This window comes from Endocarpon pusillum (assembly GCF_000464535.1).
Source record: "Endocarpon pusillum Z07020 unplaced genomic scaffold scaffold5524, whole genome shotgun sequence".
Classification (NCBI taxonomy): Eukaryota; Fungi; Ascomycota; class Eurotiomycetes; order Verrucariales; family Verrucariaceae; genus Endocarpon; species Endocarpon pusillum.
In genome coordinates, this window is record NW_006916522.1 from 260133 (window position 1) to 287078 (window position 26946).

General features: G+C 47.4%; 9 protein-coding genes across 9 annotated transcripts; 2 read left to right on the forward strand and 7 right to left on the reverse strand.

The window, feature by feature from the left end:
* Positions 1–1450: 1450 nt before the first annotated feature.
* EPUS_03696 (uncharacterized protein) lies at positions 1451–3240 on the forward strand (the record flags this gene model as incomplete). Its single annotated transcript, XM_007806543.1, has 2 exons — positions 1451–1966; positions 2017–3240. 2 exons carry the CDS (start codon positions 1451–1453, stop codon positions 3238–3240), a joined length of 1740 nt encoding a protein of 579 aa, XP_007804734.1.
* An 849-nt stretch (positions 3241–4089) lies between these two features.
* On the reverse strand, positions 4090–4468 carry EPUS_03697 (uncharacterized protein; the record flags this gene model as incomplete). The annotated part of the gene is made up of 2 exons (XM_007806544.1): positions 4090–4145; positions 4192–4468. 2 exons carry the CDS (start codon positions 4466–4468, stop codon positions 4090–4092), a joined length of 333 nt encoding a protein of 110 aa, XP_007804735.1.
* Positions 4469–6182: 1714 nt separating this feature from the next.
* Positions 6183–7221, reverse strand: EPUS_03698 (uncharacterized protein; the record flags this gene model as incomplete). Its single annotated transcript, XM_007806545.1, has 2 exons — positions 6183–7019; positions 7072–7221. 2 exons carry the CDS (start codon positions 7219–7221, stop codon positions 6183–6185), a joined length of 987 nt encoding a protein of 328 aa, XP_007804736.1.
* Positions 7222–7289: 68 nt separating this feature from the next.
* Positions 7290–7442, reverse strand: EPUS_03699 (uncharacterized protein; the record flags this gene model as incomplete). Its single annotated transcript, XM_007806546.1, has 1 exon — positions 7290–7442. The coding sequence occupies one exon, from the start codon at positions 7440–7442 to the stop codon at positions 7290–7292; it is 153 nt and encodes a 50-aa protein (XP_007804737.1).
* A 941-nt stretch (positions 7443–8383) lies between these two features.
* On the reverse strand, positions 8384–9322 carry EPUS_03700 (uncharacterized protein; the record flags this gene model as incomplete). Its single annotated transcript, XM_007806547.1, has 1 exon — positions 8384–9322. One exon carries the CDS (start codon positions 9320–9322, stop codon positions 8384–8386), a length of 939 nt encoding a protein of 312 aa, XP_007804738.1.
* A 601-nt stretch (positions 9323–9923) lies between these two features.
* On the reverse strand, positions 9924–11134 carry EPUS_03701 (uncharacterized protein; the record flags this gene model as incomplete). Its single annotated transcript, XM_007806548.1, has 2 exons — positions 9924–10441; positions 10501–11134. 2 exons carry the CDS (start codon positions 11132–11134, stop codon positions 9924–9926), a joined length of 1152 nt encoding a protein of 383 aa, XP_007804739.1.
* Positions 11135–11792: 658 nt separating this feature from the next.
* On the reverse strand, positions 11793–12371 carry EPUS_03702 (uncharacterized protein; the record flags this gene model as incomplete). Its single annotated transcript, XM_007806549.1, has 1 exon — positions 11793–12371. One exon carries the CDS (start codon positions 12369–12371, stop codon positions 11793–11795), a length of 579 nt encoding a protein of 192 aa, XP_007804740.1.
* A 305-nt stretch (positions 12372–12676) lies between these two features.
* Positions 12677–13723, forward strand: EPUS_03703 (uncharacterized protein; the record flags this gene model as incomplete). Its single annotated transcript, XM_007806550.1, has 1 exon — positions 12677–13723. The coding sequence occupies one exon, from the start codon at positions 12677–12679 to the stop codon at positions 13721–13723; it is 1047 nt and encodes a 348-aa protein (XP_007804741.1).
* A 211-nt stretch (positions 13724–13934) lies between these two features.
* EPUS_03704 (uncharacterized protein) lies at positions 13935–21512 on the reverse strand (the record flags this gene model as incomplete). Its single annotated transcript, XM_007806551.1, has 6 exons — positions 13935–16648; positions 16695–19816; positions 19887–20149; positions 20197–20370; positions 20434–20855; positions 20906–21512. The coding sequence occupies 6 exons, from the start codon at positions 21510–21512 to the stop codon at positions 13935–13937; spliced, it is 7302 nt and encodes a 2433-aa protein (XP_007804742.1).
* Positions 21513–26946: the final 5434 nt, after the last annotated feature.

The following is a 26946-nucleotide window of genomic DNA, read 5'->3' on the forward strand; positions in this document are numbered from 1 at the left end:
TAGCTTGACGGCAAGAGTTCCGCGTGCCGTTGTGGATACGCCATCGGCGCTGCCATCCGAGTGCGTGGCTGGTCCCGTGTATTTCCTGCGCCATAGCAGAGGAGATACTCCATCCATCACATGGAGCAGGAGGAAGAAATGGCTCTGTTCGTTCAAAAAAGCTGCGCTGGGCGCAGAAATAAGTACAAATTTGCTGTACGACACAGCGAAATTAGCCGCGAAATTGCAGCAGAAATTGACCAATCAAAAGCAGGCGAACCGCAGGGATTTCGCGTAGAAAATGCAACTAATAAGCGCTCCTGCCGTTCAACACTATATTACTCGAAATTCGACTGTAGCTTATTAATATGTAAAGCATAGGACTCTGTAAAGAAAAACAGTGTTACATTAAGATCCTTTCATTATGACCATGTTTCTGTTATCCAGGCCTAATAGCCTAGAGGATTTACTATGTTATGTTATTGTGCGTTGCGAAACTCTTGCAAATCCTTGGCGCTACCCTCGAATTGCTGGTGCCATGGGGCAGAATTACGGTTAGATGTAAGAATAGCTCCTTACATACGAAACATGTGTAGAAATTGCTTATAGATCTTGCTGATATTAAATTTATTATTTTATCTTAACAGCTGGCCCTTAGTGTTACGCGGAAGGCCGTGCAACAGGGTATGGGGGTGCTATAGAGATAGCGGAGAGTCACGAAGAAGCTATAGAAGGCAACTGTATGACTATGTCGATTGGTATGGTGAAGGCTGACTCTCTAAGTGCTATGGAGGCGAGGATAGAGATATGACGCGCAGGGCGCCAAGCCTGCCCTAGCCCTCAGCCCTAAGACCGGATGCGGCATAGCACTGGTGGAGCATTTGGCGCACAGCCAATGCTTGGCTAACGCCATGCCCTGCCCTAACGCCTCTCTAGGCCATAGGGCATTTTGTGCCGTAACACTTAGTATCAAGTTTTGTAATAAGTAAATTATGCTTTTAGAGTCAACTGTAATGAAATAGACGAAATATCTATTGAAAGGAGGATATCTATAAGGAGAAGGATATTCATAGGGAGAAGGAGGAGAAGGAGGAGAAGGGGGAGAAGGGGGAGAAGGGGGAGAAGGAGGAGCAGGAGGAGAAGGAGGAGGATATGGACTACAAATTCTGCTCTGCGGCGCCAGCAATTCAAGGGTAGCGCCAAGGAATTCGCAACAATTTTGCAACGCGCAGTATTTTTGAGTTCAACATTTCGATTTCCGCCATGAATAGTTGGGAGTATGAGTTGGGGACGGCAAATACATTTGACTTCGAGACCAATCCTCTCTGCAGGGTATCCACCAAATGGCAATGGCAAGGAATGCGCTGAGGTACAATAACTTCTAGAGCCAAATTAGGACGATTTGGGTCCATTACCGACGGACTTCTCATCCCCGCGAACCAGGACCTGGCTTTTGGGGTACAGCTTGATAATGCAGCGAAGAGCTTTGATGTGCACCACCATCGGTATAGTATCGAAACATTTCGGCTCATCGATTCGATATTTGACGCCATCCCATCGTCAACAATGTTCTGCTAGGAGTCATAATTTTGCCACAAACACCAAATACTTTGTTCCCGGACCTGTCAGGACAGGTCTTCAAAAGGCAGTGAAGCCGAAGAGCACGTTTCGGAGAAGGGCCGTTCATGATGGCAAGATTGCCGGCAGTGAGCTCGATAGCAATTTCAATCCACGTCTCACTCCGTCAAGCATGAACAACAACATGGACGGACAGAACGGGGGCAAGAAGATTTGTGGCCAAGATGCCACCAAGCATTGGGCGATGATTGCTCTTGGCAGCAACATTGGCGATCGTGTCCATATGATGGAGCAAGCATGTGAGAAGATGTTAGCACAGGGAATCATTGTCCAAAGAACAAGCCTCCTGTATGAAACTGCGCCAATGTATGTGACAGATCAAGATACATTCTATAATGCCGTGTGTGAGGTGAGAAGCTGCGGTTTGGCAAATCTCGATGGGAGCTGAAGTGCCACAAGGTAGAAACAACCCTCAATCCGCATGAATTGCTTGACGCTCTTCAGACCATTGAGCATGAGCTTGGCCGCAAACGTATCATCGCCAAAGGTCCAAGGAATATCGACCTGGATATTGTGCTATACGACGACCAGATCATTGCAGACGACCGACTGAATGTTCCCCACAAGCTGATGCTCGAGCGGGACTTTGTCCTACGTCCCTTGGCAGGTTTGATTCCCCAGGAACGTCTACCGCCTCCTCATGACTCCGAGACCATTGCTAGTCATGCAGCAGCACTCGACAGGAAGTCCTCGGATGGTAGACCTCTGTCTATCACTCCGCTCGCTCCGAGTTTGGCAGCTCTCAAGCCAACCAACCCGGAACGCCGGACGTCGGTCATGGCAATCTTGAACATCACACCAGATTCCTTCTCTGATGGGGATGTCCACAAACTGCACGAGGAGAATGTTCTTAAGTCAACGATTCAGAATTTTCTTCTATCAGGAACATCGATAATCGATGTTGGGGGGCAAAGCACTCGACCGAATGCGAAAAGGATCTCTCCCAACGAAGAGCTTTCGCGTATTCTTCCAGTTATTAAATTAATCCGCGAGGCGGCAGGGGATTCCAAGGTCGCCATCAGTGTTGATACGTTCTACGCCGAGGTAGCCAAGGCAGCAATCGAGGCTGGAGCAGACATCATCAATGATGTGTCGGCTGGCACGCTTGACAACGAAATGTTGCCTACGGCAGCGAAACTTCGCAAGACGATCATCATGATGCACATGCGAGGCGACCCTTCGACAATGAGCAGCTTGACCTCTTATCCTGAAGGCGTCCTACACGGCGTTGGCCAAGAATTGCTCGATCGTGTAAAGGCCGCCGAGAAAGCTGGTATAGCTCGGTGGCGTATTATCTTGGATCCTGGTATCGGATTTGCAAAGACCCAGGCACAGAACCTGGAGCTCCTTCGAAGATTGGGCGAATTGCGTAACTACCCGGGGCTCCAGGGTATCCCATGGCTTGTGGGTGCCAGTCGCAAAGGCTTCATCGGAAAGATTACTGGCGTGAAAGAGCCCAGTCAGAGAATCTGGGGAACCGCTGCGGCGGTAGCAGCCAGTATACAAGGTGGAGCGGATGTCGTGCGGGTACACGATGTCGCGGAGATGGCATCTGTTGTTCGAATGGCCGATGCAATATACAGAGTCAAGCCAGATGAAACTGCTGGAATTGTACGGTTGTGAACGAAGATCAAACCTCTTTGCAAGAATTGCATTATTGACAATCATTACGCCACCATCCACAGCATGGCTTGCTTGGATCAAAGCAATTCTCGGCCGCTGAGGATGCTGCATGACGGCCAAAGAACCATTTTTCCGAGTCAGTCAACCGAATCAAAAGAGATGATAAAGAGGAGGGCCGTATAGTGACAATTCTGCCGGGAAACACCGCACTCCCCACACAAATCTTGCCCTTGATTCCCACCAAAACACAAACACCCAGATTTATAAGGTAATTTTCCGCAGTGTCCAATGTCTTCGGGACACATTGCCCAGCGGCATGCGCGCTGGGTGCAAAACCTGGACCGGTCGGTTTTCATAGCGGATGCGGAGCTCCCCTTCCAGTGGATGCATACACTCACCTACGGGCGCGTTGAGGTGTTTGGAGCGAGGATGCAGATGAAGTGAACTTTTTGTTCTTTTTTTTTGGTTTTTTTCACACTGCTTCCTGGTCGCATAGCTTTTCTTTTTACGGAGAGAAGGTTATAAATATCATACTACAGACGAACAAGAGGGTATGGTGTTGTAATCTTCAGGCCAGAATGCAAAGCCGCTTTGGGACCAATCTGAGCCGAAGGTTACGTGGCGGTGTTGATCCGAGTAGTTCTTTCTGATCTCCCAGAATACGTCTACAGCAAATCGAGGAATGGAGTTCAGGCTCTGGTACCAGTTCCATTATATCAGAAAGCCGATAGTCATCAAGGCCGTTGACATCGGCGGTTCTCGTTATGCTAACTAATCCTAAGCACAGCTGAATGAGAATGGCACATCCTTGCAAGCCACTCCACCGTTTCATAAGTGCCATGTCTATCTCTAGGCAACTGTCTCCGATGGCGATTCACCCGGCGTGGCCTTGGACATCGAACCTTCTATATCTTTCAAATCTCGATCCAGATCAGCCTGTTCCTATCTTACCACCCGCCACCTCATGGTCATAACCACGTAGGTACAAGTCAATGGCTTTGAGATCTGCCGTACCCTCCTGCGCTTGCACGCTCCTCAGCCGCACCGCACGGTCGCCATAATCCTCCGTCAAATTCACGCACCCTTCCCACGTCGACGCGACAACCTCGCCCGTCCAAGCCAACACCCTGTCCCCCTTGAGCGGGAACCTCCAATGTTTCGCCCTCTCCACCACCCTCTCCAGCTGCCTCTTCTTCCCCTCCACCGCCTCAAACTCCACCTCCAACATCTCCAGCCCCAGCATATGCTGCAACTGGCCAGACTATGCAATCGCTTAAACGCAGTAAAACAGTGATAGAAAGGCTTAGACAAGATGCTTATCACGTAGCAGATAGTAGCATGAAGATCCTCCGCCTGCTTAAATTGAAGCGAATCAGCTCATTAAGTGGGCAACTCCTCGAAGTGACCTCCTACTCCAAAAATGTCCACTTCACTAGTGGCACTACTGTTCATTCCACGGGGACCGTCGATTGACTATCCTCGTCGTGCGAGACTGGCACATTCAGATGCTGGGTATTGATATAGAGACCTTATATAGATATGCACAGGTATTGAGAAGAGGCTAGAGGAGTAGTAATATTGCTAGTATTATTAATAGAATTATAGGCGGACTCTATTAGTATAAGAGGCTAGCTTATTAATTATTAATAATATTAGAATTCTATAAAGTAATAGTATTACTAAAAGAAGTGCTTTAGTGTAACTTAACTCTAAATTAGTCCTTAATAATATTAATAATATTTCATAATTAGTTAGTAAATAACTATTATTTATGTTAGACGACCACAGCCTAACAGAGAAAAGCAAGAAAAAGACATAGAAAAGACGCAGAAAAGACGCTATCTTGGGTGATGAAAGTGTATTGATCCTACCTATGCCCTGCGGACGGCTATATGGCCTCTATCTGGCGTCTGACAGGCGCACAGCAGGTGCATAGTAGGCGCATGACAATCTAACTAATAGTGCACCTGCGCCTGCTACTCGCATGCTCAACCCACGACCGTATTAGCCGTAGGTTTCGACAATTCGTTCAAAAGTAAAGGCTTTTATTTTAAAATGAAAGATTGTTGCAAAAATAAAAAATAATAATCTAATCGACAACAACAGGATCTGAACCTGTACGGGCGAACCCACATGATTTCTTCTAGTTATGCGCCTTAAACACTCGGCCATGTTGTCATATAACTAGTAGATTAATCCTAAAGTTGTCATTCTGAAGTTCCCTAGATCCATTCGATCTCCATCCTGTCCTTCCTTGGCGGACGATGGAAAATATGAGAAGATGGGCCTTTTTTTTTCTCTCTTGTGGATTTGTCTTTTCTGTAGTTAGTTCATTGGTACACCAAATATTATCGAAGAGGATCAAATATGTCACCTGGGCACTAACCTAGGCAGCAATCTCTATTCAATTCACCCCTGCACCTGTTGATAAAGTCGTCTTAGAGCACAATGCTAAATTAAACCCTTTACGACATCACACCTACGAAGAAATCATTGTGGAAAGACGCCACGGTGTCAGTGCTCCTCGCTAGAGATTAAGTGCATGCAGGCAGTGATTGAGTCCAACAGTGAGCTATTACATGCATAATTGGCCCCCATTTTTCGAAGGGACTTTGGCGCCGTAAGCAGAGATAAAAGTTCCCACGGATTCTTTGACCGCTGGAAGCATCATCTGTACGTGCGCTGTTCCAATTGACATGATTGATCGGCAGACCCCTGGAACAAGAGTCCTAATGTTTTTATTTCGTCTCATTCAGCTGCCTGTGGATACCAGAAATTTTGGGTCTCTCAGAAGTCTCACCCATCCTGGAGCTGAAATAGCACAATATCCCACTCATCCGTTCCCTGCGAGTCACTTTCCTTGCCAGGTTCCATCTTAGTAGACCACACTAAGCAGGTACAAGACTCCTGGAGGCCAATCAGACGCCATAGGGTCTAATTCATTACTTATCGTTGCTTTCATCCTCGGTATACCCCTCCGGATACTTCAGCACGAGCTCTCTCATCTGCTTCACTGCGCGCTGTCGTCCAACCAGATTGTAAGCATGCAACACCGACGACAAGAATTCATAGCGAAGCCAGTACAGTTTGTTCCTGTCGTCGAAGTCCTCAATCGGCTCGCTCACTCCCATCCTCTTCACGTATTCATCTATGTAGGCTCTTCCCATCTGGTATCGCTCGGATCTCCAGGTGGCGAGTTCGGCCTCGGTATGACCCCAGAATGCGCAGGAATCGAACAGCATAGTCTGTCCGGTTGAAGCATCGTACCTGATGTTATCGGTATGGATGTCTGAATGAATGAGCGTGGGCGTGACGCTACGGCCGTGGGTTTCAAGTGGTCGGAGAAGCCGCGGTATCACCTTCTTGAAAAGAGCGTCTTTCATGCTGTCAATTTCCTTGCTTCTACCATGTGTGGCCTCTTCAATTTCCATGATCCTTACCATTGCTTTGGCGAACCACGTCTCCCAAGAAGCCTCCCACCCGTTGTTGCTTGGGACATTGCCCAGGTGGGTGGGTACGTGGAAGCCGAACTTGCCTGTCGGAGATTTGCCTCGAGAGGCGTCGTGGAACTGGGTTACGATGGAGACAACAGAGTGGACACCAGGTGTCTTGTCCTCGAAGCCATGGAAGGCGCTGAGGTAGAACCATCGCTCAGGTTTCGATGCATAATTACCCCATGCGATGGGTCTGGGAACGTGGGAAGGAATGTATTGATGGAAGACTGACTCGGATGCAAAGGTGCCCTGCATCATTCTACCATAGGCATTTCCATTCTGGACCTACACAAGCTCAGTATGTGCTTCTACGAAGCGGGAACCCGGACTATCTAACCTTCAAGAAAAAGGATTCTGTCGTGCCGCTCACCAGGACGACATCAATGCGGAATGTTTCACACCATTTGCTGAAGCCGCACGGCTCCAATGATATTTGACAAGGTTCCTGTGGAAAATCTGCGAAATCGACTTTGAGCAAAGTATTCATCTTACGCCAAGCGAGTCTGGCTGAGCAGAGGAGGCTTCCGGGCACAGGCGTGAAAAGCACGACATATTCTACTTACGGCAAGACACATTCTCGTCGAGCAATGGTTCAACCCCTTCTGCTCTGCCTCCATCTTGTTCTCTGAAGGGTGGAAAGTACTTAAAGTCTGCGACTTGCAGCATCGATGCTAAAAGCGAAGGAGCGATAACCGCTGTTGTAGCCATTGTGTGCGCCAAATATGCTCTTCGTCTCGGTAGCCCTCAAAGCCGTGTATGAGGCCTGCGGCGAAGGCGAAGGTTGTGGATGTATGAGGTAGTAGAGGATAAGGGATAGAAAACTGAATCGACAGCTGACTGGAAAACAGCAAAGCCATAGCTTCTTCTATGTTTTGAATATTTCCTCGAAATAGAACCACAACGGTGGGAGGATGTGGCGACACCATCTTTGGACCAACAATCGTCTCAGGCCAAAGATCCTTACCACTAGAGCACAGGATGTCTTCAAAGAAGGCGTTAGAGGGAAAAGGATTCCTGCTTCTTGGCGTTGGACCTGTGCCGCAACCGAGTGCCTCACTTACTGGGGCCAAAAGTTGCGAAAGCGTATCACCGTAATCTTTTGGCAGAGACTCTGGTGAATCTGATGTCGGTCCTCACTGTATTGCACTAGGTCAAATTCAGACGACGGGCTCAAGAGGACAGAATGGTATGACCCAAAGCAGGTGAGTCTTAGGATCGAAGCGAGGGGCTGTTCGCACTGAGGATTTGTTTTTCAGCTTAGAGTTGAAGCGTATGACATTGAGTGTACGCTTTCAACTTCAATTCGCCCATGGTAACAAGTCAATAGCCTATCCAAAAGAGTTTGATGTCTAGCTGCGTTCAAGTGGCGATAACGGAGCATCTTAAATTCATGCTTGCACCTGATTTGTCCTCAGGTTAACAGATAACGGGGTCCTGTTTTCCTGGAAGTTGTGCGTGATCGTGGATTACGTCTCAATTCATGGCCAGTTGGACAGCCCACTGAAGACATACAATAGTGTTGAGGCTTGCCTTCAAGAGCGACTGGTCTTTAATGGGGCCATATGAGTAACTGGGTGGTGGGCGAAAGAGCACAGATCTGTTGGCATGAGGGGCATTGACCGAGATGTACTATGGCAGGTGGACCGTCTTTATCGAAACTCAACAGGAAGCTTAGTGATCGGAGCTTCAATCCACTTCCTCTCGTCTCTCCTGTGAACTCGTTCGACCGCCAGTAGCGGGCCACCGCCAGCGGCACCTCTCTCGAATCGTAAGAAGAACACGCGAAGGTCATCCGCAGCTTTCTCCCCTGCCCGTGCAAGTCCATATCGGACAAAGGTGGGCACCTGTGCATCTTTTGGGCAGACGGGACAGGTGCATGCGCACGAGGGTGGGCTACCATCACTGGGGACGGTGCCGCAATGCAGGCACATGCGGCGGCGGCAGCATTCCCAACGGATGGTTTGATCGGCGTTCCTCCTCGGATCTGATGATTCTCGACCGAGCACTGTGCGCATAGCGTGATGTTCACAAAATCGAGCGCACGGCATACGTGAGAGCATATGCAGACTCTCGAAGCCATTCTCCATGAAACTCGGGTTCGTGGTGGGAGGGTGATAGCGTTCGAATGATGAGATGGCAAGCTTGACTTTGCAGAGCACACAAGTCAGTTTGACGTCTGCATTTTGACCTCTCGGGTCAATCACTAGGCCTCGTTCTAGCTGGGCCATGATGAGCCATTTGGCACAGCGTGAACGTTCTCGCTCTCTTAGGTCACGAGTGAGCGCACATAGAACCTCAGACAAGCGATATGAGGTTGCAGATAAACAGATGGTGCTTGCATCGTCAAGGTGGTCTGCAATAGCAAGCAAGATCTCGGCTGGTAGCGCAGGCAAAGTGCTTAAATCTCTTGGAGGGGGGTCTCGCCGTGGTCGTCCGGTTGGGCTGATAGATCTGATTTGTGGCAAAGGATCCAGCTGAAGGGAGATGTGATCAGGTAGGACACTTCCTGGCGGTGGCTCTGTAGACCTTTGCGATGGCTTGCTCCGTCCGAATCGTACACTCAACCGCTTCAAGGAGTTGGGGCCCATGGCGATAGTGGACGGAAATGTTCGAGGAAGGATCATGCTGCCGGGGCTGTAACAGCCCCAACGCAACCTCGAGGAGGTCAACTTCGGTACCGACGCATAACGACCAAGATGTTTTGGCTTTGATTTGCTAGCTTGCGTTATGGGGCCGCTTGTGGCTAAATCAAGCCTTTCCGCTGCGTGAGTTTTATGCTCTACAGGGAGCCAGCTTACTAGTAGTTCACTAAAGCAGGCATCATACTTGACCTAGTGTGGTTAGACTAAATGCTAAGCTACTAATAGACATACTGGTAGAACATCAAACGTAGCAATGCTCCGGTGGAAATTTCTGCTCTACTTGGGCAAAGTCCTCTTATTAGAGACGGCATGGTAATGCAACTCGATATGCTGCACACCTCTCGAGGAACGATGTTCAGCGGATTGTCAGTAAAGGAGCATGGGCAATCAAGGTACCATAGTGGGTGTCAAATTTGGCCCAACCGTGAAAGTGAAATACTTCTGATCTGGCATGCCACGCCCCACAACCTTATGGCTCAGGCGCAAAGAAAGAGCCTTTCTATCGACTGCATAGATTTTTCGAGAAGCCCTCAGCAGATCCCTGATCTTAACGCCTAGATCTTTGGCCACTTGCCATATGCACCATATCATCATCTCCCGTTAGATCAATTGGTGTCTGAACGCTCCCCGCTATCGGTGGTCGGAATCGAAATTCCACATCTTCAGTAGACCAGAGCGCTCGGATTTGGGGGGGAGTGCGTCTAAAGAAAGGTGTATTATCGATCCTTGCCCAAGTTACCGGCACCTGTGGCTGAGATGCAGGTGTTATCGACTGCTCGGTCGATCTCTGCGGACGAGGACCCTCCTGCTCTTCTCGGGCATGTTGCGGGAACTCACTGTGCCTGATGACCGCATTAGTAGGCCGATTTAGGTTGGGAGGCGGCTGAAACATCTGAGGGTTGAAGGGTCCCAGTTGACCAATTGCGTGCCACCGAGCAGGTATATTTGGAAGATCAATAGGCTGCTGTGGAAGAGGCGGAGCAAATTCCCTTGGACCTGCCAGTAAAACGGTACCACCAGCGGAGGAAGGGCTCTCCCACAACCACGACGAACCACATTCCCTGCCTGCAGATTGTGAGCATCAGATGAAGCAAATCAACTCTTGCTGATGGGATTCCGCTCACAGCTCATATGATTGCATCCACCAATTTTTTCCACCGCTATGCCGCAGCCAGGACATGGCTTGCTCATCTTCTGAATCATCTCCTCGTTCGTCTTGGTGATTGCTGCTTGTGGATGGGATGTTTCGTAATCCTGGCAGCTATAGCCCTGGTGCCAAGGTACTTGATGCTTGAAGCACATTTTGTAGGAACATTTGCCACACTGGATCATCTCACTCCGTCCATCATGGATTTTTCCATGCCCACAACCCGGACGTAGACACCAGCGCCAGCTATCATCTGTCGCTTGGGCTGCCTTGCTGACCATCTCCTTCATCTCCTTGACAAGTGCTCGAGGGAGTGCAGACTGCAGCTCTTCCGTGGGAATAGAGATATTGCACTGCGGACATCTAGAGGCTGACCAACCTTTTCCACGCGACGCTTGCAAAAGAATGACTGTTTGCTTCGCGATGCAAGATAGACATGTGTCAGAATCATGAGAGCAAGTGGTGAATGTGGGAAAGTTGCGGTAGACCGGTTGGCTTTCAACACATATGGCACATTCTTTGGTCTCCACTTCGGTTCGTTTGCGCTTGCCAATGACTGTGGAAGGTTTCGAGGTCCTGATCACGGCTTTGGCGGACTTCCTTTTGGGCATGATTATGGGCGAGAAAGCACAACTGGAGAGCGAGTTTTCAAAGAGGAAGGCTTCTAGCGGGCCATGCTCTGGCTGATATAGGCTGGTTTTCTGTCACAGCTGCGGCAGAGTGAAGATTGCAAGTATGTCGAGAAATTGCTGGAAGTGGGCGGGAAGAGGTAATTGTCTTAGACCCTGAAAGGCAGATGGAAGTGAAGTGCTAGTTCATCAGCCTGGATCGTGTAAACAAACGAGATAACAAGCAGGCAGCTACGACTAGGCACTTGCCCGTCTCAAATTCAGACCTGATCCTACATCTAGCAAAGCTGTTCGCGGCAGAAGCCTGGAGCACCAAAAGAGTTTTGTATAAGCAAGAAGGATGATGACGAGAGTAGCTCTTAGCGTTCTCCAAGTAGCCTGATCGTAGCCTTACCAAAGCCGAAGGCAAATGCTCAGGATCCGCGCCTTGCAATGGTCTACACCCTGCGATTGGTCCACTTGAAGCCCCCGCTAAACTTACCAATAGGCAGCCACAATCAATCCATACTAGTAGCCTCATTGGCTGCTTCGAGAGCGAGTGTATACGAACCGGCCATCTGTAGGATGCAAGGCCTGCTGAGGCTGGGCTACCAACCACTTTCCGAGCTACACGTGGCACCCTTCAGACAATATAGTGTCTTCATGTCGGCTCAAAGGAGGTATTCAGCTCACGTCCCTTCTTTGGGCGCGGATTCGGCGCCTTCTCATTATGCTGAATGTAGAACCTCCTCAACAACATGACCGCTTCCTTTCGATACAGCCCTCCATGACTTGCATAAGGTGGATCGATACCGAAATCTGAATGAATCGAAAGCACACTCCCATTTCCACCAAACCGTTCATTTCCACAGCCATAAAACACATTCTTGATGTGATATTGTCTTAGAATCGAAGCACACATGATGCACGGCTCGACGGTGACATATAGATCGGCGGATGCAAAGACACTGGCGGGATGAAGTTTGAGTGCTTCTGATATAGCAACGAGCTCCGCGTGTCGAGTGCCATTTAAAGACCTGTTTGTGTCGTTCATACCTGATGCGATGATGGCGCCATTGGCCACAACGACACAACCGACTGGAGTTTCACCAATGCTCAGAGCCTCTTCCGCCATCTCTAACGCCTTTTCCATGAATCCTTTGTGGGTTTCAGCATCCTCTCGAAACGTTTCCGGAATAGTCTCGATGCCGTCCAGTGTTTCAACGTCAGAGACACCCATGACTGGGGCCTGCATTTCAACAATGATCTATCATAATACAAAGAGCTGAGCACAGGTAGTAGAATTCGGCGTGATTCGACGTAAAGTTAGTTTGGTGCACCGGCTTTGTCCCACGTAGAAATCCACCGTGGACAGCTTGGCGCCCCCAAATGCTGCGGCGATTTAGACGCGTCTTCCCCACGCGTCTTCTACTCGTATCATGTATGGCGCATCTTCCAAGTCCTCAACCGAAGAATAAAGTTCTCCTTTTCTAGATCACCATAACCCTTCACACTCGGCCGTCTTCTTCCATCCGAACTTCAAGGATGGCAGCAGACACCACAACCCGCAACACAGTCACTTCCCTCCTAAACTACGACGTCTCCGACAACGACGATGACCCCTTCCGCGAAATCGACACCACCCTGTACGACCCGACCAATAAATCCAATGGCACCAAACGCAAAGCCACCGGCACAGACAATAAAGAGAATACCGACTTACTCGGCCTAGACGAAGAAGTCAAAATCGTCAAGAAGCGCAAACCCGTCGCCAAACTCGACGAAGCCCGACTCTTATCCCAACCGGGTATACCGAAGCTACGCGCGCTCGCCCGCTCGGGTTCAATCGCCTCGAAGCTACGGCTGAAGGGGAAAGGACATGAATACTCCGATGCTGCCAAGCTGTTGGGTTATTACCAGTTATGGTTGGATAATCTGTATCCAAAGGCGAAGTTTGCAGATGGGTTGCAGCTTGTGGAGAAGGTGGGGCATGGGAAGATGATGCAGGCTATGAGGAAAGAGTGGATTGATGAGGGGAAGCCGGGTCATGGGACGGGTGTGGAGGATAGACAGACTTCAGGGACGGATGGAAAGCAGAATGCGATGGAGAGGACGGCTGGTGCAGAACATTACCAATCCTCTGACAAGAAGCTCCAGACAACATCGAAGCACAATACGCAAGACTCGATATTTGGTGATCTAGAAGAAGGCGGTGAGGATGATCTATTCTTCAATGATCCCAAGATCAGGACTACCACCCAGGACGACGAAGTGAATGAACCAGACGAGGACGAGCTCGACGCATTACTTGCCGAACAATCGCAGACCAGAGACTCACAACCACATCAGCAGCAGCAGCAGCAGCAGCACGCATCAACCGCGGACGAAGATGATGATCTTGATGCTTTAATGGCCGAACAGCCTGTGTGGAATATGCCTGGACAAGGACCGACAGAAATGCAGCAGCAGAACGGTTCACCCCCAGGCGACGATGAGCTCGATGCGTTGCTGGCGGAGAACGAAATTACACAACAGCCACAGGCAGAGAAAACGTTGCACGGACGCGGCACCCGTCCAATCGAAGAGTACTAGCTTGACGTATTGTGGGCGGAACAAGCTGCCCGAAAATGACTAGGAGCGGGTCCAAAGGAGCAGTCGCAAGCAGGGTAGCCTGCTAAGCAAAGACGATGAAGGTTAAGTCGGGAACATGGAGTAGATCACATCAGCTACCGCCGTGAACCACCACAACACCATGTATAGCCATCTTATCACGCCTTCGCTTGTGATGACATCCCCCTATACATCAAAAGAACGCACACCACCCAATATACATCCTAGCCAGCAGATTTCGATCCGTAGCTCGTTTGATCATCTCCTCTACATATCCGCCCACACTCAAAGGCACACTCTCACCATCTAACATCCCCCTCGTCTTACTCCTTACCCCTTCCAGCACCTCTTGCGGCGTATTCGGCACATTCGGATGCGTCCTCTTTTTCTTTCCCCCAATAAAATCGGTCGTTGGATCATACAGGAACGTCTCCAGAATCGTCATCAGTGCATCCTCATTGCCACGGAGAAGTGTCAGCGTGATCTCACAACAACGGCGGAATGGGCCGTCGTAGCCATAGGCGCCAAAGGCGTCGACCATGTTATTTGTGAGGCGGAATGGAACCATCTCTGGTTTCTCAAAGGTTAGGCCTTTGTCAAAGAGACAGTTGAAGTCGACGTGAAGGGTGCCACCGTTGTCTTCCTCAAAGAGGATGTTCTCGCCGTGCCGGTCTCCCAGTCCTAGAACATGACCAACCATAGACATGACCGCGCAAGAACGGGTGTATCGAATTCGAGCGGCGAACCAAGCGCTTGGGTCGGGAAAAGTCTCCACAAACCAGTCATGGAAGAGAGTGGGGAACATGGTGAGGATTCTGGATTCGAAGAGCTCGGCTGTCTTGTCTGGTGCGCAATTGCTGGCTTCATCCAGGAGGGCACGGATCTGCGCATAGTTCGGGTTGATCCCTCGCTCTTTGTACAATCGGATGAGGATGTCGCGAAAGGTCTTGAGATTGTTGACCCACTCGATCAGACCACATTCCTCGTTCAAGGGTACTACCGCATATGTACGAATATAGAGACGGCGTTTAGAGGCCTCGACATCACGTTTCAGAAAGCGATTGATCATTGTGTTGAACTCCATGAGACGCTGGTCTTTACGCAAGTCGTCCTTCGGTTTCGCTAGGACTGCGTAAAGCTTTCCATCTGATCCGCGAATGCTCAACTTTCGCGGCTTTTGCAACGATGAGAGGACTAAGGCGTCATCAAGGACTGCAGCAATGGTAACAGGCTCTCTGGAAAAGGCACGAAAGTTCTTCGGCGGCCACGCATCTTGACTGTTCGGCATGCTCGGGATGAGACATGCTTCAATGGGCACCACCAGCCTGCATGGGGCGAGCTTGTGGTTGAACTTTAGCTCTTTAGAGAGGCTCACATGAGTCCCTTTCGCATCTTTTAATTCATGGTCAGCGATACGCAGGAGTTCATCAGAAAGCCTTTGTCCTTGCTCGATCACTTTCCTCAATTCTGCTGTGGATGCATCTCTGCCAGATCTTTTCTGAACCTCGATGACCTTGACAAGTATGCTGATGCCGCGACTGGCGCGCTCCTTTGAAGACGATTTTGCCAATGCTAATACTGTCCAGATAGCTTGCTGCGGAAATGCTTTCAGGACCTTAACCACGATGCCAATAAGGATTTCCGTAACCGTCTTATTAGAATGGCCAATACGAGCGACAACTTGCGAAAGTATGGTGTACAGCATTACAGGCTGTAGCCGCTCGACGTATTTCTTGACCTGAGCATTCGTATCTTCAACTACCTTCTTCCTTTGAGCCGTCATATGAGCCGTGAATTTCTCATTGCCGCGCCGTGCATCCTGCGGCTGCTCCGCAATTGCAACAAGTTCCAGCCACAATGTGAGTACTTTGGGCAGCGCCTGGAATACATACTTGCTTCCGAACCCAAGAGCACGTAAATAGTTTTCGATTACCAGCTTGGATGCTTCTCCAGTCAGATAGCTCTGGGCTTCTTTGCCCACGGGCTTTGCTTTCTCGGAATCCAGGATTTTATTGTAGTGCTTTCCCAAGTAGTACCAACCTTTGTCCCACCTCTTGTGGAACTCTGTAGCCTTCCGGTATTGCCTCTTGATGACCTCGGATTGAGTCTGACCAGCGGAGTCTAGCCACTTCGCAAGCATCAAATGAGCTTTGGCTATCACAACATTTTGCTTATGAATTTGATCCGAGGTCAGCGACATGTCCTCAGCATCAAAATTGTGCGAAAGAAATACGCTTGAATCTATAGCACCTTCCAGGCTATGGATCGCCTTCCGATGGAAGCCGTCTCTCCACATCAACTTTGCATGCTCAATCGTGGCCGACTCATCTCCGAGTGCAGTTGCGCGGAGTATGGCATTGAAAGACTGATTTGACAAGGAGCTCTTTCGGGCAAGTTTTGCGGTAGCCAGCCAGCCAGATGCAACATCGAGATCATTAAAGTAGGGCGACAGAGCTATCGCTGCGCGTCGCAGACTGAGTAAATATTGCTTGGTGGATACGTCCGCGCCAATGGCTTCGATCCGCCGGTCAAGATTGGTGAGCACGATCGGGCCATTGTCTTCCGAGGCAGATACGATTGATTCCAAGTCATCAAGGACATGAAGACGAAGCAGAATGTCATGACAAGATTGCAAAGATGATGCAGATGTCGAAGTCAGACTCGAAGCATTGGCAAGACGAAGCTCTGCAACAATATTTACAGCCTGGTGGTGATCTTTCTGGTGCAGCGCCTGCAGAATTCGCCCAATACCAACATTGAAATCATTACTCCTATTTGCTGCTTCGTCAACGATTTGATTGAGCTTTGCCCAGTTGTTATTCGTCCAAGCAGCCTCGACGGCGAATGGAACAACATGAGCAAATGAATGGGTCTTGTTGAAGGTGTCAAATTGATTCAGAAGCGCATCTTGGAGCAATTAGATGGATTTCAAAGCAATACCAAGGCCACTCACCACTTTGACCAGTCTCCTTCAAGCAAGTTAACAGGTTCACCTGCACCGTGCCATCGTCAGGCCGCTCCTGCAGCTGTATCTCATACCAATTTTGAGCTGCTGTCCAATTCCCTGCCTTTTGTTGCTCTAAGATCTGCTGGTCGATGTTGAGGGTATGCATTTGCGCTGATATACCTTCAATGCCATCTGGCTCGTCAATCTGAGTGTAAATCTCCTGAAGGCGTGCTAAGAGGTCGTCCGACTCTCCCTCCTGTTCAGTCATCTTTCTTATGTATTGTTCCCAATGAAACAGAGCTCTGGAGTATGACCTACATTCAATAGCGCGGCTGGAAATCAGGTCAGGAGGTATCTCTTGCAGAATATTTTCAATGTTGCGAGTTTGAGCTTGGACAATTTCTGTGGCAGGATCCGCGGTTCCACGTTCGTTATGAGCCACAGCGGCCTGAAATTGCTTTCTTCTCTGTTGCAGCCACTTTGACATGTAATCAAGGATATCGAAAACGCGTTGGCTGCATAGCTTTATGTTCTCTCTGTGTTGCTGGCTGCCCGAGAGAGGTTGCCTTAGAATTGCAATCATCTCGTTGAGAAGGTTTTGCTTCTCCTCCTTTTGTTTCTCGGATCCGGCCACAAACAGATTAAGTGCTGCATACGGCAAGAGAAATATTGGGATTGAGATATCTTGAAAACGTATTATGCGAAGGCAAATTGTGAAGATCAGCTGAATGTTATCACCAGGGGCCCTGGTCAGCAGATCCAGAACAATACTTTGAAGCCAATCCTTATGGCTCATCTCTTTGGAGCTGAATAGGGGATAAGAGCATCGAGTTTCCATCATCGCCACGTTCACACAGTAACGGGAGTTCAGGAAGGGAGTGAGAGTATTCCGCACACTCTCGTCCAGATCCCACCAGCCTCTGTATTTGCCAGCATTCAAGGCTGTTCGGGGACGAAGCCCTACCGTTTCTTCTAGTCCACAGATTTTCAAAAGCTCTTGCATAGCCCAGGCAAGAAAGCCTTGAGCTCGGGTGTTTGGGGCACAGAGAAAGGCTTTCACTAGGACTTCCTCAAGGAAGAACATGATGAAGTCCACTGTTTCGTCTGCTCGACCAAAATTCGATATTGCCATTACGGTACGCCTGTCCTTGACAGTCTCGATTCGATTCGGGTCGAGGCACCCTATCTTGCCTAAGGCCTTGCCGCAGGCCCCTGCAATAGCAGAATCAGAATTGAATCTGACACAGCAATCAAGAACCGAGCGAATCAGTTCAGTAACTACAGGTTCTGGTTGCTCATGCAGCAATGATTGGTGAAGCCATTCTTGGCCGTTCCCGAGTGTTTCCACCAATTCTTTCAGAGCTTGCTCAACCAGCGCTACGTTTTCAGAGAGCAGACGGCGCGAAAAGGCAATCATTTGTCGACGGTGGTTCATCTGTTTCTTTGAATCGCTAATGTCGGACTCGAATCGGGACAGCAAAGGTACCGAAGACAGAGACGGCATTGAGTCCAGAATCGCCAGTACTGAGTCTTTATGGTCATCCCATATCTTTGCAATAAGATCATGAGCGGCATGCTGCGTAGAGTCTTGGAAGACGTTCCAGTTGCGCACGATGACCGCAAGTGTCTGATCTATTAAAGGTTCAATATCATTCTGTGGAATGTGATTCATCATCAACGCCCAAGATTCGAACGCTTTATCACAAAGTTCTCTGTTCTCCATGGCAGAGCGCAAACATGCGCAGATTTGCGGTAAAGCACTAGACATTCGATGCTGCCCAAGCCTGAGTAGCTCCCCAATCGCTGCCAAGCATCTGCGCTTTTCAAGATTTGGCTGTCGTGATTGCAAATCGTTGAATGTGGCCGTGAACTGGGTAATGATGCCCAGGACATGATTTTCAAGAAACGTGGCGACAACTTCACCTTTTTTTAGCCCACTCGACATCGTACCTCTTCTCAAATCCAACTTTGCTAGCAGCTGCAGACCGTGATACGCCTTCGAGCTGCGCTCACCACCTGCATCGACGATAGACTTCAAAAGTTCGCAGGCAACGAGTATAGGCTCTAGCTTTGCCCATGCTGAGATGTCCCGCTGCCTAAACTCTGGTGAAGTATCTAGAAGAAGTGACATGACCAGATTTTCTGCTTCCACGCCAGACTGTGCCAGAAGATACGACAGTATAGCAGCAAAATTGTTGCTCTTCGTACACAAGTCAAAAGGTGACATGGTTTGACCATGAGCTAAAGCAATCCGTAGCACGAGATCTTGCTTGCGTGTCAGTACAAGATATGGTAATGCGTACTCCTCTATGAACATGAGAAGAACATCCACATTCATGTCCGCGCCTAAGAAGTCACATAACGATTGTGCGATAATCGGCCGAGTCTGGATACTTTTGACAACAACAACAGCTATCGTTCGCCAGAATGGTTTCAGCAGACTCCCCGGAGTCAGCTTCATATTTCGAGCAAGCTTTTGTAGCTGCGCGAAGACAAGGCCACTGATGTAAAGATTCGGATGGCCAAGAAACTCAACGAATCGCACCAAAACAATGTTGAGCTCCTCGTCTCCACCAACAGCAGCGACCTCGGACAGAGCAAGAATCGTTGTTTCCTGAAGAGACGGTACATTTCTTAACCACAGAGAATGAAGGAAGTCCAGGGTCGTCACCCTATTTTTATGGACCAGCTGATACCCAACCTGTGAAATGGGCGCCAAAAAAAATTTAAGCGTAACAGCAGCAGCAATACGTAATTCTCGTGAAGAACTTCGAAGTGACTGCAGACACCACTCTCCCACTCCGCAATTTGAGATGTCCAGATTTGTTGGGGAAGATGTGTGGGCAAGAAGACGTCTCAGAGCTAACATAGCTACCACCCTTACCTTTGCTGACCGCTGAACGAGCGGAATAAGAGCCGCAAATATCTGAATGAGCGTATCGGGTTCATCTCCAGAGATCAGTTGTGCCATATTGGTCTTGATATCAAGGTCACAAATCGAGCAAGTTGGATATGACACAGGTATACTACTATTAGAATGGGATAGACGGCTATTCCCGCAAGCGATCTGACCAAGGAGCTCGAAAACACGAGACCGATCCACTTCAGTCAACGATTGAAACTTGTCGCTGTGCAGGTCAGCGTCACGCAAAACGCAAAACGCAAACGCAAACGTGAACATCATGTAGAGAAACGTACGGGGCTGTCTTTTCGAGTTCATGAATCTCAGCGGTATCTTTTCCACCTACCAAGGAGTTCAACTGTCGGCAGAGCTGTTGTCCTTGGCTGACTGGAGGCAAATGATGCTCGGCCGACGAAAGCCGCAGTCGCTTGCGAGGCCTGCCCTCATCAGGCCAGGACAAGGTGTCGTGTTCGGGCTGGTTCTGGGAAGTTGCCAACCCATCAGTCAGGTGCGCATGATCATCCTGCGTTGCCAGGCTCCGAAGCTGTGAAAGCGAGGCCTGAGGAATTGTGGTCAGATCGTATTGTCGTAGTTCATATGGCTTACCTGAATCTTTGCGTAGACAACAGTGACCACGTTCTCCTCGTCAGCCATTCTCTTCACTGTAGATTGTACCGTTTCGCAAACTGTAGAGGCAAACCCTGGAATCTGGGTGGAAATTTTGATAGTAATGTCAAGGACGGAAATGATCTCGTTGGTCAGAATATTGAAAGAGCTTGCCTGACAGGTATTTAACATATCGTCTATACACTGTGCCCACCAAGTATGGACTCTCTGCCTTACGGAGCGTTGACCCAGAGGCTGGACCAAATACATCACAAGATCTTGCATGCCCTGGAAAACGTACTCAACCAGCTTCGATGACTGATTTTCAGCCTCTGAATAGCCATCTAAGACTCTCATGAGAACTTTCCAGAGCCGCTGATATTGATCGATGATCGAGAAGACGCAACGCTTCATAGCTGTTACACTCATTGTTGATCTGCTGAACACCGAGTTTACCAGGAGCCTAAGAAGCCTGCATGTGGTATCAATGCCTTGCGGGACGGTTCCAAGACATAAAGCACCAGGAAATCTGCCATCACGTAGGTTGGTTGTCGCTAAGCTACTTGTGAGGAGCTCGGTTAGATCGAGTGTAGCCATAGAGGAAGATTTCTGAGACCGCCCGTCGGAGATGTCAACGCGCTCAAAGTGCGAAAGGAGTCCTGGGTAATGCTGTTAGACCTTTCCATTTGGAGCCGCTGATGAAAGATACCTCCAATTAGTTCTTCCATATAGCTCGAAACAGAAATACACAAGTCAAAATTGTTCGAACACTGCTTGGCTGCGGAGAGAATCTTGCCGAGAAGTGGCCAAACGATTCCCGCTATCAGCTTCGATTCTGTGTGGTCCAGAACTAAAAGGGATAGCACTTTAGGAATAAACCAGATGAACAAAGGAACATTCTCAGCTCCTGAGCCAAGATCTTCTGGTTTTGATGATAGGAAAAGTGCCTCAGGAGTTCTTTCTACCGCCAGATCAAAGACCTCCAGGCATTTCTGGATTTGATCATGACACTCGTTGTCTTGGCGAAAAGGATCATTACTTCCCAAATCAATCGTATCTATTCCTGCTTTGATGATTACACAAATCAACTTGTGATTGAGCGTCACGTCAGTACCTAGGTTCGGCTGGCCATCGTCGTCTGACCCGAGAGATTCTTGAAGAAGGAGAGCAAAATCACTAGGGTCAAAATGTGGTATGGTAGAGCCGTTGGTGGGAGCAAGATGCGTAGCAATGAGAGACGATGGTGGGGGTTGAGAGCCATTGACCGTTCCAGCAGGCCATCTTCGCTGTCGAGATACGCTTACAATAGACGGCATCTCGACTGCTTTGGCGAAGCTAGGGTATCTCCTTGATTTGCATTGTTTGTTTGGTTGTAGGTGGAGAGGAGAAAAGATTTGATGGTAAATGGAGGGCAAGTGAAGGGTGGAAGTCCAATGTGTATTTGGGCTTGGCACTCACCCGGGAACCACCACCCGTCACAGACGGAAGCTGTGGAACATTTACCAAATATACCTATGTACCTATGAAAAGGTAGCAGAAATTGGGACTTTGAAGCGCTGGTTCCGGCACCCTTTTTGAAGACGCATTTAAACCAACGCCGCAGAGTGTAAGGGCTTTCTACTTTACCCGACCGGTGTTGAAGCCAATGCCGCTCCGTCTTTCAGCCAATCCTTCATCTATCTCTCTTCTCATTGCCTACATGAATTTTTTAGGTATAGCCACCATCTTTAGGGTTGCCTTTTCATCACATTTCACGTCCTTTTCTACAAAAGCGGCCAACGTATGTAACTATGTCTCAAGACTATCCTCGCTTAATATAGCAGTCAAGAGACTATTTGACCTATCTGGTCGTACTTTTAACATGCTACCAGATCACTAGATTTTTAGTGAAAATAAACGTTCAAATGTTGAGGTATCTCGACCCGAATAAGAGTAGTGCTTACATTGAAAGATACCCCGATAGTCGGACATAAGATTTTTTCCCCCCAGTTCCAGTTACGGCCTCCATCCTGAGCCGCGCTGCTTTAACCTGAGCCGGGACTGAGCCGAGACTGAGTGCGCCTGAGCAGCCCTGAGCAGAGGCTGAGCAGGTGACTGAGGAGGTGGTAAGGCCCGGTTCTGGTCCAACGGGGCCTGCTTTTAGGCTCTCAGACTCGGCTGCAACTGCTCACTTTATTCTCTTAGCGTTTCAGTTAAGCCTGCTGCCTGGAGCTTAGCCGCTTCCTTCGAGATCCTTTTGCTTATGACTAATTTACGAAAAGTGGGTCAGAGCAAAACTAAAGACTTCTCTACATTAATACCGTAGCCTGAGGCTAAATGATTTATCCTCTTTGTGCTGCTTAGTAATATTTACTTTATATAGAAATGTTGGTATCTTTGTGTCCTTAGTAGTATTTATTCTCTAAGGAACTATTAGTATCTTTGTGCTGCTTAGTGGCATATATACCCTAAGGAATCTATTTACTAAAGACTAGTAGGTACTAGTGATTACCACATTTATATAAGCTTATAAGATGAATTAAATTTAAGCTTTGCAATGGCTCGAAACTAGAACAAGTCAATAGTCCATAGATTGCTAAAACGTAAGCTGAGGAGTCTATCTACAGTGCGGCCAGCGCTCTACTCTATATACTCCTCCATCGAACACAAGGGGTGCTACTAGTTAACCTGCGCGGAGGATCCGACGGAGCATCTGCAGGGCCAGAAGCGGTAGCTTCCCTCTGGAGGAGATTGTACTTCCCTAAAAGGGTCGTATCAATCTCCTGTTCCATGGTACTCGTACAGGGAGCCACGTGTCGTACGGATGCTGTCACGTGTCACGTTGGAAGCAGGCGACGAGTGCGCGAGATCTTCAGCCCATGTTGAGTGCTATCCTAAGACTGGAGAGTCGACGGTGAGGGCCCTGGGGTCGCTTCTATATAACAAGCATGCCCCTTACTAATGTCTAGTGCCAATCAATACCCGGCGCCCTAGCGCTAGCAGGCGACAAGCATGGCAGCCGTGACATCACCCCCCCTCCAGAAGACTCGACATGCCCTCATGTCTGATGAGAAGAAAAACAAAACAGTAGCAGCACACAGCAGCAGCACATAGCAAAACAAGCATAACACAACAGCATAGCACGCTGGCCTAATATATCCTTTTGCCATACAGTTACCAGTATCTAAAGAGAGAGATATAAATAGAAGAAGATCCACAGAATAGCAAGGAAACACACGGTCAAGTCAGCGGTGTTTGAGCCGGTGACGAGATCAAGCCGACGGCATTATGATGCGCGTCGCCTTGTTTTCCTGGTTTCTTGAGTGGCTGCTCTATTGTCATCTGGGTGCTCCGAAGGTGACTTATCTCGCAGAGCGCTGTCAAGCCAGTGCTGGAGTCGCTTGGGTGGACCAGCTTCCTGTGGGTGCGCGTTGTGGTAAGCTTGTAACGCCAGAGGAGCGTTCCGCAGGTTGCCAGCAGGGTACCATATATCGTCAGGGTCCCATCCTTGCCATTGTATCTTGTATTCCAGCTGACCTCTGCTAATTCTTGACGACAGAATTCTCTCAACTTCTTACTCGAGGTCTCTGTCGACTTCAACTACAGGAGGTGGAGTAGGGATCTGGCTAGGGAGAGGATTGTTATCTGCCTTACGTAGCCGGTCTGCGTGTAGCACTAGCGAGATACGATAGGAGGACGGGAGCTCTAGCTTGTAGGAGTGGCTAACCATCTCTAAGATACGAAAGGGGCCTGCGACAGGATAGTCTAGCTTGTCTGAGGGCCTATCTGTTCTCCACAGCTTCTTAATAACGAATACAAGGTCTCCTGATTAGAAATCAGGCGAGCGACGTTTCTTGTTGGCTTGACGAGCATGCTGAGCTTAAGCTGAGGTCATATTCATTCTAGCCCAGCTTACTGCCTTATCAATATAACGTAAGTGCTTCCTTGCCTGCTCTTGAGTAGCTCTTTCTTGCGCATTCTAGCGTGAGCTGTTACTTATCTGTGTTTAGTCGAAATCCAGACGGGGTTCTTAGCTGTACTTAATTATATAAGGTGTCAGTCCTGTGGATTCGTGAACTAGAGCTAACCCTATAGCATCTAGTGCCGGTAAAAGATAAGCCTAGTCGTCTTAGAAGTGATTCACAAATAGTCAAAGCCTTGTATCAATGATCTAGTTGATGATTTCTGTCTAGCTATCCGTCTAAGGGTAAGCTGATATCGACAACTTAAGCTTAATATAACAAAAGTAAGATAGCTTATTAAGAAAGGCGCTAATAAACTATAGTCCCTTGTCACTAGTGATAGTCTTTAGGCATCCTTTGAATCATTATATATACTTATAGAAGAGGTCAGCTATAGTAGTTACAGTAGCTGTTTTCTTCGTTAGTAAGCAAATATGTCTCTTGCTTAATTAATTTATCACTACAAAGATGATATTACATCTATTACTAACAGTACTAGGTATGTAGAAATCTATTAAGAGGTTATTTTACAGTCGAAGAGGGATAGGTAAAGAATATAGAAGACTAGATGTCTTATTACACAGCTTGTAGGATCAACAGCATTTATAATAGTTAGCAACATAATATATTATATCGCTACTCTAATAAGGCTACTAATATAGCCTGGCTACTAAAGTACGTGTTTTTGCCTAACCTAGGTGTGCTATAGTCGTTTGCAAGTAGATTTAGTAAAGCAAGCATGTGCGCAGATTATTTTTGCCTGATCCTGTTGTAACCAGCTAATGTGCCTCTGTTAAGGTCAGGCTCTCCTGGTTCTCCCTAACAACTTCTGCTATAACGTTGAGGCTCTTAATGTCCTTTATAGTAGCTACTTTTATCCTTGTCAGATCTAACAGCGTCCGAGTTCTCTCCTGCGTCTTGGCTTCCTTCTGCGTCAAGGTGGCTTTGTTCTTGCACTCCTTGTTACTGCAGCTCAGCTAGAATGACATTGATATCGGATTAAAGATTAGCTAGTATGATCACTCTTAGTTAAGCTACTCTGGCAAGGGGATTAGAGAGGTCGAAGGATAGGATAAGGTTTCAATAATCAGTCTCGGCATTAGGGGTGAGGTTGTCAGTCCTAGCCAGACTAGATAAGTCAAAGATAGCTATATCAAACTAGGCAGCTGCCTCTGCATTCTTATATATTAGTAACTAGTCGCTAGTAGATGTCACTATTATTAATGCGTAGCTCAGCTCTAATAGAGTGTTATATAAGTCAAGAGAGAAATGCGACAGGACCTGAGAGGGTATCACGATTATTAAGATAAGGAAAAGGTTAGTAGCCCCTTTAAACAGGGCAGCTATCTGACAGCTCTAGAGTATGTTAACCTTATATTTATACTCTGCCTTAACTACAGAGTCGTTATATATATATATATAGGGCGCCCTGTTCTTTTACTTACTAAGTACAAGGATCTCACTTATTTAAATTCAGAGGTCCGAATCTCCTTATCTTTTTTAATCTTATTAGGGGCGCAGAGGGTATCAGAGAGGCTTGCTTTAAACTTAAGTCTGATCTCGAATATTAATACTGACCTAGAATAAGCTAGCGACAGGTCTAGAGATATAGATCTCTTACAGTTAATAGTTTAATAACCGTTTCTAGTCAAAAAGCAGTTTTAAGATAATGTTATATATTACGTTAGAAGTAGACAATAAGTATGTAAGATCTTTAGCTTATGTTAAGTGCTATCCTAAGACTAGAGAGTTAATAATAAGGGCCTTAGGGTCGCTTTTATATAATAAGCATGCCTCTTACTAATATCTAGTGCTAATTAATACCTGGCGCTCTAGCGCTAGTAGGCGACAAGTATAACAGCTATAACAGATGCCTTTATTAGTGATATAGTAGCTTAATAGCAAGAGTTCTGCATACTATTATAGATATACTAATAATGTTATTATCTAAGTACGTGACTAGTCTTATGTATTTCTTACGCTATAGCAGAGAAGATACTTTATTTATTATATTATCCTCTTCTTTAAAAAATTAATTACTCTTAATTAAGAGCACAAAAAAGTAAGCCTACTCCTCTTAAATTCTATTATTAAGCTTAGTAACTTTCTAATTAGGTTAGTCTAAATTTAATTATATATATATAGCTAATTTTATTATATAATATTTCTATTAGATTTTTTTATACTTAGCTTTAATTTAATTAATTAGGCGCTCTTTTTATTAGATATCTTTTAAAATAGTTTTTAAGTAGGTCCTTAGAGTCCTTAAAGTTTGTGATAAAGTAGTAGGTTAAGTCCTCTAGCTAATCTATCTACTTAGCTCACACCTTTAAGGCCTTGCCTACTTGCTTAATATTAACTATATCCTTAACCTCTTACGCCTCCTCTTCTTCTATTTCTATTAGTAAAGGCTATAGATATTCCTAGCCTAGCAGGGGGTTAGCAAAGTCTTTAGTAAGCAGCAATATATAGAATATATTATGAATCTGCATTAATAAGGGTAGCTCTAGATAGAAGCTCTGCTCAAGTCTCTTTATAATAGGGAATAGTCTAATCTATTTTGAATCTAGCTTTTTATAAGGTCTTATTATATTAATATTCTTTATTAATAGCTAGATCTTGTCTTCTTCTTTGAAATTAATTTTCTAGCAGTACTTATTTGCCTACTCTTGCTATTACTTTTATATAATCTTTAAGTATTTTTATAATTACTTTTAAATCTTTTTTATTAATTTTATTAGGTTCTTAACCTTTTTTAGAGTTATATATTTTCTTATTATCTTTATAAACTTAAATTTATTAAAGCTTA